The following is an 11,148-nucleotide window of genomic DNA, read 5'->3' as shown; positions in this document are numbered from 1 at the left end:
GATAATTGGACCCAGCATCCAGATAGCAGAAGACGGTTTGACCACATGACCACCAACATATCTGAATGTGTTAATTTTATTCTAAAGGGCACAAAGAATCTCTCAGTCACATCGTTGGTGAAGTCCACTTATAGAAGGTTTGTGGAACTGTTTGTTATCCAAGGACAAACGGCGTAGGCACAATTGGGAATTGGACATCAATTCTATCAGGTTTTGATAAAAATAATAGAGCGCAACCTAAGAGATTCGAGATGCTTCACCGTCATCTACTTGACCTAAAGAATTGCATACTTCACAGATAAAAGTCTAACACATCAATTAACTAAAAAATTAATTTGATACTAATCAAATTTTAACAAATAAATTACTAACACCTAAATTATTTTATAAATTAAATAATTCAAATATAAAAAGCTAACACATAAATTAACAAAAAAATTAAATTAGTATTAATCAAATTTTAACATATAAGTCACTAAAATCTTCAAATTCTTTGTAAAAATACTCTAACCACCCATCAAAGGAAAATAAATATGAACGGAACAGCAAACAACTAACATATAAAAAGAACAACCTATAAACAACTAACATATAAAAAGAACAACCTATAAACAACTAACCTCTTCATTAATGTTTCCAACCACGTGAGCAACGTCGTTCAATCGATACAAACGATTTTGTTCTTCCATAACCCCACCCCCACCAGAATATCAATGTCAAGTGAGTTTCTCTCAAATCTTCTCAAACCCAAAAACTCAATTCGTAGAAAATATAATCCGTCATTGCTTATTGCAGTTTTATGCACATTTTATCTCTTTTATAAACTACGATAGAAATGCTGCAATTTATGCACAAATACTTCTTTTTATAAACTACGGTAGAAATACTATGGTTTATGTCTAAATGCTTTTCTTTATAAACCGCAATAAAAATATAGTGGTTCATAGCCAAATATTAAACCGTAAGTAACCGTTACAATTTATATAGAAATCAAATAAAATACGCATGTAATAAGTTACAAATTATTGTATTTACGTTAATATAAATTTTAAATATTTTATTTAAATAAATTGTTTTAAAATTTATGAATTTAAATTCTCTAAATAAAAAACTTAATAAATTAATAAAATAAAAAATTAATTATCATTAATTTTATAATTTTTATAAAATATATATTATTTTACTAATAATATAAATAAATATCATTTAATTAGTATTTATTATTTGTGTAATTAGAATATAAATTATTTTTATTAAAATTTTACTTTTTTTAGATTGTATAATAATAATATATTTAAACATAAATATAATAATTTTTATATTCAAGTAAAATCTTTTTATATTTAAACACAAACATAAATTTTTATATACAAAAATTTTTTTAAATTAAAAATAATAATTATTAATATCAATAAATAAGTATTAATAAATTTTATAATAAAATAGTATTTGGCCGAACATAGTCTGAATTTTCCAGTAGTTTTTTGACTTATAATGCACGGACACTGACACGGACACGGGACATGATACAATACGGGACACGTCGACACGCAAATTTTAAAATTTTACATGACACGGGACACGCATATATATAAAATATAAAGTATTTTTTAGATAAATTATAATGATATTTTGATATTTTATTGATATTAAAATATAAAATAAAATTTTTAATTATTTTTAATGTCTTATTTTAATTATATCAAGTATTTAAAATATTTTTTGTTTTAATAAATAATAATATATACTATATCTAAATTTATTTTAATAATATATGTTAAGAATAAGATTGGATACCCAGACACGTGATGATATTTAGGTGTGTCCAGACGTGTCCAGAGAAGAATTTTTTATTTTTTATTAAGACATGGTTGGACACAATAAATATACATGTCGGACGAATATCAATGAGTATCGTGTCCAAAATATATTTGATATGCAGACACGATAACTCAGCGAAGTAACCGTGCTCCTTAGAGTTTGACTAAAACGATGCAACTTTAATGGGAAGAATGACACACTCACACTGTGCTTGCATTAAGTATTCTAGAGTCAGCCGCCAATCTTTTTGGAAGATTTTGATTTTATTTTATTTAAAAAGTAGAAACTCATTATAATATTTTTAAATTCAGAGCTGATAAGTCACCAAAAAAAATTCACAGCTGATAAAATACATGTATATTAAATATTAAGTCAACTTTCAAAAGTTCTTTTTATATATTTAGAAAAACAATGTAATTCGTTAAAATATTATTTAGACGGATACAAATTTAAGATAAACAGACGATAATAATTCCTCCATCCTGAAATAAGTTTGTTTTTAATATTTTTTTCAACAATGAATAAGTTGTCCATTTAGCAAATCCAAAATATTTGATAATAAAAAAAATTAATAAAAAACAATCAAAATTTATTTTATTTAATATAAATAAATATATTAAATAAAATAATTAATAAATATTAAATAAAATAAATTTATATTATATTTTTTGTTTTTTTAATATTACCGAATAATAAAATAATTAAAGAGAGTAATAAAAAATATTTTAATTATATGAGAATGGTTGAGTACTTAATTTGCAACAAATTAAAATGCATTCAATAATTATTAATAAAATTTATATTTATATATTCATATACAAAGAGAATTTGATGCGCATTTAAATTGATCTCTTTGATTATAATTCAAGACCCTGACTATGAGACGATCTTAAATATAGTTACATGGATTACTATCACTATTTTATTTACCAAGAATAACACAAGGGTTTATCTATTTTGTGTTTTAAAGATATATATTAAATTTACAAATTATAAAAAGTAAAAAGTGGTCTAAGACTCAATTAAAATAAAACAAAAAAAAATATATCAATCACTAAAATTATTTTTTACAATTATATTCTTATTATATTTATTTATAGTAGATTAATTATTAATAAAATTATCCTAATTAAACTTACAAATTACAATTTTTATTTTATATTTATAAAATAAAAATATTTAAATTCTTTTACTAACAATAATTATCATATATCTTCACGACACATATTAACTAACCCATAACATAATTTTCAGTCAGCACATAAAAACATGATCATAGTCTTCAACTGTTCAAGCCAATTAATGTTTCAGCAGCTGCCCTCCGAAAAATCATTTGATTCATTTCACAAACAAAAATCTCCAGCCGCCGCGGCTGCTCTCATGAAGATAAAACCAAACCCACCCCCCCAAAAAAAAAAAAAAAAAAAAAAACCAAAATAATTGAGTTATTCACTCAAAGAATAATTATTAGTTACATTTTTATTTTATTTTATGTCTATCATTCTAATAATAATAATATATGAAACTAATTTTTAAATAATTAATATTAAATAATTTTTTATTATAAAATTATTTTTTTAGCTTTCATCTTTTAAGAGATTTAGAATTTAAAAAATTTTGAACTCTATCATAAAATATCAATTACTTTGAACGTTAGTCACCAAAAATTTAGGAGTCACCAAAAAATTACTTTGAACGTTAAAAATTTGTGGAAGTCAAAGTTCCTTGGAAGTTGGAAGGCATGTGGAACATGCAAGCAACCAGGCAGATGATATCATGAGGACATGATTCATGTATCTCATGGCGGGCAGTGTGATTCAATTATGACATGATTATACAATTACAAGCTGCCAAACTAGACGACTTCTTAATATTTAATAGTTTGTTTGGATTAATTTTTCCAGAATTAATTATACTTGTAGCTTTTTTAAGTCAGATTTGGCTTACTTGAAATGTTATTATTATTTGGGTGTTTAATTTATTGTCTAATTTTAAATTAGTAACTTGGACTAAGAAAAGGATTGAAATGAATTGGAGTTATACAAACTAAAAGATTAATTTATAAAACTATTGGTAATATCAATCATTAGTTCATGTACCCAGAAAAAAATAATTTTTTTTTCTGAAATACATTCATTAAAGGGTAAAAAACCGTAATAAGCCAAGTCAAGAATCCTATAACGTAAATACGCCAAAGCGAAAATTGTTTCAGTAATGAGCCAAACACTATTTTAATGTAATTCGAACCAGGGTGGTTCGAACTACAATCCTTAATAAATCGAACCAGGGTGGTTCGAATTAAGGTGAGAGAAACGTTGAACGTAATTCGAACCAGGGTGGTTCGAACTCAGAATGAATGTAATTCGAACTGGGGTAGTTCGAATTATGCATTCGAAATGAACCCATGTAATTCGAACCAACCTGGTTCGAATTACTCGTGATTTGGCTATATAAGGAGTTCGAATCAGCCTCATTCGAACCATTCTTCCTTTGCCCTACCCCACCAAATCCTAGAGAAAACGACCCAGATTCTCTCCGACGAAGACCTGAACGGAAATTACTACTAGAAATAGGGTTTTTTTCGGACGAATTTTGAGACGAAATTGAAATAAATTTCGAACAAATTAGAGACAAAAAAATTTTTTCAAACAAAATTTGGACGAATTTTTTTTGTCCCAAAAAGCCTTGTTGCTAATTTACATTTTGTCTGAAATTTCGTCCGAAATTTTTTTCAGACGATTTTGTGACAAATTTCGAATAGGCATTTATCTGCTACATTTCTAACTATTATGATGTATTTTAGACGAATTTTAGACAGATTAGCCAACATAAAGACAATGTATTTCAGACAAATTTCAAACAAAAAATATATTTTATTCCAGACAAATTTCTAACGAATTTAGTCAAATATAACAAATTTTTTTGGAACAAATTTTAGACAAATCAAATATCTCTTTTCAATTAAATTTTGGACAAATTTAATTTAAAAAAATTGACGTATTTGAAACAAATTTTATACAAAACAAAATTATTTTCACACAAATTTTCTACAAATTTAATATAATATTTCAAACAATTTTCAAACAAAATTTGCTATTTAATATATAAATATTTTAGAGAATAAATTGTATTCAATCTGCTTTCTATATTAAGACCATCATATTCATTTTTTTCATATTACATCATCGAAATTATAAACACATAATAAAGTCATGAAAAAGTTAATTACCATAAAAGAGTTAAAAAAATATTTATTATTAAAATACTTTTATCCATAAATGTAATCAAACTAAAATAAAAAAAATACTTAAACTAAAACAAAGAAAGCCTTTAAAAAGGTCAAATATCATGAATAAAATAAAATATACTAACTAATTCACCTAAAAATTCCTTAATCTAAATCAGAAAAAACATATACTCCTGACTTCAATCACTTATGTTATCATCCTCATCATCACTAGAGCCTGTCTCAAGCTCATCTTCTGCAGGATCTGACAAGGTTGAAGGAAGTGGGAGATTCAACTTTTTATACAAAACATGAATTGTCTTTTTAGTAGAACCAATTCTTTTCTGTTGAACCTTTAGTTGACGTCCTTGATCTTTTAACTTGTGCTCGGCATCATTCAACTTAACCTTTTTCTCTGACCACTGGAGAATACATAAATCAAAACAAAATGTTAAATTCAAAGGCATTGGCAAATGATAGAAAAAGAAAAGTGTTAATAGAGTTGAAGGAAAACTACTAACAGTGTTAATAGAATCAAGAGTTTGTATTGAATCAACAACCATAGCACGAGGGGAAAGAAGCTGAGCTTTCTTCAATATGTCTTGAAAACTAAATTAAGGTAAAAAAAGCATACAAGTATCTAGTCTTCACCATACAGTTCTCGCAAGTTAGGCTATTACATAGTAGATCACCAATCAGCAATGTCCATAGTAGATCACCAATCAGCAACCACCTTTGTTGGTTAATTAATTAGCTTCAAACAAAAATTGAATTATGTTGTTTTTCAATTAATTAATTAAGGCCTTATTGTTCATATGATTGGCTCTGTCATAAACATGAAGCAAACTGTTTCATTTCATAAAATGGGGGAAAAATTTCAAATGCCATCCTATATTTTGTGGGCAGGCCAGAGATGACCATTTTAGGCCATAAAAGAAGCTCACATAATATTAATGAATAGCCAAGTGAGGATAGAATGAGACTGATGCAGCTTTTATACAACAGCTAAGACTGCACTTTCATCCAATAACTTGTTTTGCCAGGACTATTGCCGGGGGAACAAGTCACACAGTATTTCACTAAACTTGTAAAATTCCTCTAGAAAATTAAAATCAAATGAATAATGACACTATAGACCTATGTTCACGATAAACCCTACACACAGCATGCTATTATCAACTGGAAACTCTTATAATTATAAATATGTAAATGCTATAAAAAGCAATAGATGATCTCATGCCATGTGTACAATTCATTATGAACCCTGGTCTATTGCATCATTACTCAGAACAAAATAACCAGTCACAAAAATTAATCACAGATTGCTGAACTTATTTGATAAACAGATTATGAAATCCAGTATCCACCAATTGAATCTATTTTGTATGTTTGAGAGAATATTTGCCTGATATAAGCAATGTTTGACATATTGTATCAAAAGAAATTTCCAAGATTGACAGTCGTGCAAGTTTAAGCTTCAACTTATAATTTTCACAATTAACTTATTCATTAAATGGATAAGAAACCCCCTTTTGACCTATTGAATTTACTTAATGTTATTATGTTAGCAAAAAACTTTGGATGACAAATATAGAATTATCATCATCAACATAAATGTTCAACATACAAAACATGATTTATCCAGAAAAGAGAGAATAATATAATTAGAATCAATCATATTTGAATATTCTACAAATGATCAGAAGAAGGAGACATAATTTCCAACTCACCGGACAGAATTTCTCCAAAACCAAACACTATTCTTGGAAATTGGCTATGTAAGTAAAAACTCATAAGTAGTGATAAGAAGTAATAATAATTGATTCAGAAAATGGGGAATTTGGCCTTAGCCTTGAACATCATTTTGCTTCGGAATTGGATAAAAACGTGCACAACACACTGAATGTGGCTAATTATGTAGATTCCCCACGTTAACCACCACTTCACCTAACAATGAAGGTTGCTACAAATTCATTCTATCCAAAGTTAGAAACATTAAAAAGGTACACTTGTCCCATATATACATATATAGCTATATTAACACTAATGAGCAATCAGCAAAGTGCAAATTAAAGGGTGTTTGATTAATTATTGATGCAAGGAATTTTCATTAGAGCAAACCAATCAATTCTTATTGATGCAATTTTCATTAAAGGGTCAGTCTCAGTTCTTATTTAAAGAATTGAAGTTACCAGAATTTTTTTTAGAAGTTGTCTTTTTATATAATTCTCTTGCTTTATCGTATATAAAAAACAGAAGACAGTAGATCTACCATCTAAAGAGTTAATAACAAACCCTAACTTTTTAATAAGCCCCTAATCTTATCCTTAGAAAGAGAACCATCATTAACAAACAAATTAACAATGAACAAAGCTGATAAACAATCACTACTCATAAAAATTAGAACCTGACAGAGGACGCACAAAGAGAAGAAGGAGGCAAGGAAAATCTAGCGAAGCACAAGGGTGGAGGTCGCCTCAGGTGCGGTGTCTGGGGCTGGCGGGGGTGCGAATTCTGAAACCAGAGGAGGCGGTGCACATGCAAGAGGCAGAGCGGTGTGAGCCAGTGAGAGTTGTTGCCTTGGAGTGTGAATCACGATGGTAGAGGTCATCTGAGGTACGAGATTGGAGGTTGGAGTAGTCGAGGTCTGAGACCGGAGGTTCAAAGGTGGCTAGGCAGAGCAGTGTGAACGAGTGAGGGTTGTAGGTTTGAGCGCGAAGCACGAGCGTGGAGGTTGCCTGAGGTGTGAGGTCGAAGGCGTTAGAGTTCAACTCGGAAGATCAGCGGCGGCCACAGGCAGGAGGCAGAGCACGCAGAAGGAGGGGGGAGAAGGAGATCAAGAACCCCTGAAACCAAAAGGCGATTCTGACTTCTGAATAAAGGTTGGGTTTTTGGCTCTGTAACCTAGCTGTGATAGGAGGCGGGAGCAGGATCACTGAAAAAAAAAAGGCAGTTTTGAATGAAGTTTGGAATTTTGGCTCAAAGTAAAAAAGAAAATTGGAATTGACTGCTAGAAACAAAAAATTATATTTTTTTATAAGTTATATATAATTAAAATTATTAAAAAAATTAATATAATAAAAATATTTGGAATAAATTATAGACAAATTTAAAATATAAACAATATTTTTATATTAAATGTTAAAATTTTTTAGTAAACATTTAAAATTCGTTTGAAAATTGATGCAATTTTAAATACAATTTACAAAATGTTATTTTTGTCCTAAATTTATAGGAAAAAATTTTAGCTATTTCGAAGGATTAGTTATAGTAAAAGAATTTAAAACTAATTATAGATAAATTTGGGATAAAATTAACATTTTGTAAAATGCGTCCCAAATCCGTATGAAATTATCAAGCATATTCAGATGAAATACGGGCGAAATATAATTTTTTGTCCAAAATGTGTTGTTAATCTGTATGAAAATTTTGGCGCCATCAAAAAAAATTTGGCGCCAAAATTTGGGACAAAATTTAGACAAATTTAGGACATAATATATTATTCCAAAACCTCCACTAAAAATTGTTTAACATTTGTCTTAAATTTGTCCGAAATTAAAAAGTCATTTAGACGGAATAAATTTCGTTTGAAATTTTTGTCCGAAAAAACCCTATTTCTAGTAGTATACTCTGCTGATGGGGGACGATCTGGCACGGTTATATCGCTTGGACGGAGTTGCTCATATAGCCAGGGTCATCAACGAGGAGGTTAGTACAGAATTAACTTCGTGCTAGCGGTATATGTGACTTAGTGGTTTTGCATGCGGGTTAGATGGTGGTTTATGTAGGAGATTTATGTTAGTGGTTTATGTTAGTGGTTCATGCTAGTGGTTTAAGTTAGTGGTTTATGTTTGTAGTTTATGTTAGTGGTTTATGTTAGTGGTTTATGTTAGTGGTTTACGTTAGTGGTTTATGTTAGTGGTTTATGTTAGTGGTTTATGTTAGTGGTTCTACTTAAGCTGTTATATGTTAGCGGTTTAGTTGTGCGGTCTATTGGTTTGTTTTGCATGTGGTTCTTGTTGATGTATTTTGATGCGATTTTACTTAGTATATTGTTTTGTTGATGATTTATCGTGTTGGTGGTTTTTGGCGTTGTTTATTAAGCTGGTTCTAACATTGCCGTGCATTTCATGCGCAGCCTCAGCGATGCATCAGGAGCATGCGGCGGCAGCAGGGTATGCGACTGGATGACAGATACGTTCCGTACTTGCATATGGCCGGTCTATACCATCTTGCAAGGCTGAACGATAGATGGTTCCGGTTAGACGAGGCCCTTGTCAGTGCATTCGTCGAGCGATGGCGTCCGGAGACACACACGTTTCATATGCCCTTCGGAGAGTGCACGATCACACTCCAGGACGTGGCATACCAGTTGGGTTTGCCAGTGGATGGGCGTTACGTTAGCGGCTGTCTATCAGAGTTCCATATATACATCCAGGGTGGCGTCCAGCGTGGGAGTGGTTCCAAGAGTTGCTTGGAGTGATACCTCCTCCTAGCCAGGTTCAGAAGTACGCAATCAACTGCAGCTGGTTTCAGGAGACTTTTGGGGAGTGCCCCGAGGGAGCCGATGACGAGACTGTGCGCCGATATGCCCGTGTGTACATCATGATGTTGTTGGGCACGCAGCTGTTTGCGGACAAGTCCGGCAACCGCATTCACATCAGATGGCTTCCGTTTGTAGCTAGGCTGGAGGATATGGGGACCTACAGTTGGGGTTCTGCAGCACTGGCATGGTTGTACTGGTGCATGTGTCGAGTGGCGAACAGAAATGTTATCAAGCTAGCGGGCCCACTTCAGTTACTTCAGTCATGGATTTTCTGGCGATTTCCTCGGTTTAGGCTTGCAGGGTTTGAGACGTTCAGCTGGCCATTGGCCTCGAGGTACTGTACTAAGCCTTGTCTATTTCAATTTACTATACATAACTACGTGTTCATTTATAACGTATTGGATACCCTAAGCACACATTTAAGTAGCGGTAAGACATGTGTATGATGCAGGTGGTCAGGTTACAACCCTTCCAGTAGCGAGAAGGGTCCTAGAGTCCAGATGTGGAGGCTCTCGATAGACCGGTTGCAGGATAGAGAGGTCAGTATGTAAATTAATAAGTTTCTTTATTTAACCACACCTTAGGAGTTGGGCTCATGAGTTGCCCTGACACTGTATAGTTATTGGTGCAGTTTATCTGGAGCCGTATAGCAGCCCCGACGTACTTCAGGTTGTGCATCCAGAGGTTTTGGAGCCTCGGCACATGGCGCCGTGGCAGTCTGTTACGTCGTTTATCTACTTTGCCGTCATAGAGTGGCATCAGATAGATAGGGTTCTTTTGCAGTTTGGAGGGGTGCAGCCCCGTCCACATCCCGCCCTGAACATCGACTTTCTGATGTCGAAGGACGGCAGAGGCGGCGATCGATGGTTCCCGTACCATTTGCAGAAGTGGCATCTCCATTGGGAGTCCCGTGCGGAGAGCATGCTGAGGTTCGATGTTGTTGCTGACCCTGGTCCGTCGCATGAGTTCCTGGAGTGGTAGAGTCAGCACGGGAAGAGGTTATTGTCTCCGGATCCACAGTTGGGGGATCCGAGAGCCGTTGCTATTCCTGTTGAGGCATCACAGCGAGGATCTGGGCGAGTTCCTGAGATGGATCGTCCTGACGACGTGCCGGACAGGCGGCGGGTTGAGAGGAGAGCTCGCGTGGGGACATAGCGTAGCCAGCTTGACTGGGGGTGGCTTGAGCGTGCTATGGAGGATGATGACGAGGCCGGCCCCGCTGGGGGTCGACGACGAGGCCAGCGAGGCAGAGGTAGAGGGCGTGGTGCGGTTCATGCCGCTGCACCCGACTCTGAGGACGACGACGACGATCAGCATGGACCCGAGGGCGGGGATGGTGCAGGGGCGGCTGCAGTTGCTGGTGTTAGTACCCAGGATGGGGTGCACGGAGGTGAGTGGTATGGCTCAGGGATGGGTGACGGGGCTGAGCCTAGTGACACTGGACTTGGGTCCGGACCTGTTGGACATTACTTTGTTTGTATACCCGCCGATGACGAGCCTCAGCAGGACGGGACTCCATGGGTTATTCCGGGATCACAGTGGCAGGACTTCCTTG

At 33.3% G+C, this 11,148-nt stretch overlaps 1 protein-coding gene across 1 annotated transcript; it reads left to right on the top strand.

Moving 5' to 3' along the window:
* The first annotated feature begins 8,683 nt into the window (after positions 1-8,683).
* LOC148547126 (serine/threonine-protein phosphatase 7 long form homolog) lies at positions 8,684-10,574 on the top strand. The gene is made up of 6 exons (XM_088495311.1): positions 8,684-8,755; positions 9,186-9,267; positions 9,486-9,641; positions 9,729-9,927; positions 10,045-10,136; positions 10,225-10,574. The coding sequence occupies exons 1-6, from the start codon at positions 8,684-8,686 to the stop codon at positions 10,572-10,574; spliced, it is 951 nt and encodes a 316-aa protein (XP_088351437.1).
* The last annotated feature ends 574 nt before the right edge of the window (positions 10,575-11,148 follow it).

Source organism: Arachis ipaensis, chromosome B8, assembly GCF_059453495.1.
Source record: "Arachis ipaensis isolate K30076 ecotype BB chromosome B8, ASM5945349v1, whole genome shotgun sequence".
Lineage (NCBI taxonomy): Eukaryota > Viridiplantae > Streptophyta > Magnoliopsida > Fabales > Fabaceae > Arachis > Arachis ipaensis.
The sequence above is the reverse complement of the archived record's forward strand: the minus strand, read 5'-3'. Positions and strand labels throughout refer to the sequence as shown.